Raw genomic sequence first — 2,085 nt, 5'->3', positions numbered from 1 at the left:
TTCGCCTTTCAAAGTCAAACTTTCCTTCTTTGGAACAAGATGGAAAGAAGAGATTTCTTTTCTCCTTGAATCCAACCAGCGTGATGTTTCTGCTATATAGGCAAACTGATTGAGCCCAAAACTTTCTTTTCGCCGCTTCTCCAGGAGCGGGGGAAAATCCCTCCTCCCCTCTTAAGGGCTTCCAAAAGCTTCAAATTTCCACGAAGTTGAATTCTTACAGAACAAACCACACAAACATCTATGATGGGGCAGTAGATGTCATTCCAGCTTTTAACAGACACAAGCATGTTCTTACTCAATAAGATTGTCCTCAACTTATGACCACAACTGAGCCCAAAATTTCCATTGCTAGATAATTGTTAAGTGAATTTTGCCCCATTTTTTGACCCTTTTTTCATTAAGCGAATCACTGCAGTGTTAAGTAAATTATGAGGGCGTTAAGAGAATCTGGCTTCCCCCATTGACTGTACTTGTCAGAAGCCAGCTGTGAAGGTTACAAATGGTGATCACACGTGGACACTGCAATTGTCATAAATACATGCCTGTTGCCAAGTGCCTGAATTTTGATCATCTAACCATGGGATGCTGCAATAGTCATATCTGTGAAAACTGATCTTAAGTCACTTTTATCAGTGCCATTGTAATGGTCACTAATCAAATGGTTGTAAATCAAGGACTACCTGTACTGGTTTGCCTGGTGCAAATATTTAAAGCACCTGGAATAGTGAATGAACCTTTTTGTTCATAAGACATTAACTTTTCTCCTTTGCTGTTCTTATCACGGTGGTACATATCAAGCTAATATCTCTCTGTATTGCACAATTGTTTAGAGACCAGAGAATCAGTCAAGATGTAGAAAGATTCTGCAAACAGCTGAGCTCCATGGCCAGTAAGGTGATCATCTCGCCCTTCACCCTTGCTTATTACACCTATCAATGTTTTTACAGGTAGGAAAGTGATTCCTGTAATGAAGAGCATGCTTGCAGTGAGTCCTGTCATGCTGGGATTTCCCCCCCCGCACTAGCTACTAGACACCCCCTGATAGTTGCAGGATCCTGACTGCAGTCCAGGATTGACTCATTGCAAGCAGCAAAGTGAACAAACAAGTTCACCTACAATCTTGTAGCTGTTCTGCAACCTCAAATAACTATCTTTTCTCCCCTTTTACCATGTGTCCCCTTGATTGAGACATGCATTCTAGTGTGTTTCTCTTCTGGTTCATTACAGATATATGGGTCTTGCATACCAGCTCTCAGTTCACAGTGGTTCAACAGTGATAGATTGCACCTGAAAGCCATTGCAATCTTCATTTATTTGGTCAAGATAAAGCAGAGAAAAGCAAGGCTAGGATTACAGTGGGTTGGGAATGGCTTGTAAATCAAACTGGTCATGTTCAAATAGGTTATAATATTGTCCACTCACCTAGTGATAGTAGCATGGAGGGGATGAAAATGCTCTAAAACTAAATAATCCCTTCCAACTTGCATGTCCTTGAAATGAGGAGATTTAAACTCTAATAAAGGGACAATGCTGATTGGAAATTTTTGGGTCACACGTCTGGACAGTACCCAGAATGGGGAACCCTGGGATCTCAGTAAAAAATAGCAATACCAATAGCACGTAGACTTGTATAATGCTTCACAGTGCTTTACAGCCCTCTCTAAATGGTTTACAGAGTCAGCATATTGCCCCCAACAATCTGAGTCCTCATTTTACCGACCTCGGAAGGATGGAAGACTGAGTCAACCCTGAGCCAGTAAGGATCGAACTCCTGACAGTCGGCAGAATTAGCCCGCAATACTGCACCACCACGGCTCTTACCTTAAACTCTGCACCACCACGGCTCTTACCTTAAACTCCTAATGTACCACACCAACCTTTTCCAGTAGAGTTTTGATAGTCCCCAACTCTATCTTGTAACCATCAGGGTTACAAAGGAAGGGAAAACAGAGAAGATGGCTACAAGATAGAGCTGGAGACCATCAAAACTCTACTGGAAAAGGTTGATCTGGTGGAAAAGGAGTTTAAGGTACAAATACAAATCATGTGGGAAGGATAGTATTAAAAACGGTGTTTTATACATGG

At 41.7% G+C, this 2,085-nt stretch overlaps 1 protein-coding gene across 1 annotated transcript in view; it reads left to right on the top strand.

Moving 5' to 3' along the window:
* The window catches only part of ABCD4 (ATP binding cassette subfamily D member 4), a 31,082-nt gene that overhangs the window by 11,484 nt on the left and 17,513 nt on the right, over positions 1-2,085 (top strand). The window contains exon 5 of the mRNA XM_015819378.1: positions 831-947. Within this exon, the coding sequence (XP_015674864.1) occupies positions 831-947 (117 nt within the window). The remainder of the gene's footprint in view (positions 1-830; positions 948-2,085) is intronic.

The sequence above is a fragment of the Protobothrops mucrosquamatus genome, unplaced genomic scaffold (assembly GCF_001527695.2).
Source record: "Protobothrops mucrosquamatus isolate PMUCROS unplaced genomic scaffold, P.Mucros_1.0 scaffold908, whole genome shotgun sequence".
NCBI lineage: Eukaryota > Metazoa > Chordata > Lepidosauria > Squamata > Viperidae > Protobothrops > Protobothrops mucrosquamatus.
Note: the sequence above shows the minus strand (reverse complement) of the source record. Positions and strands in the feature narration are given on the sequence as shown.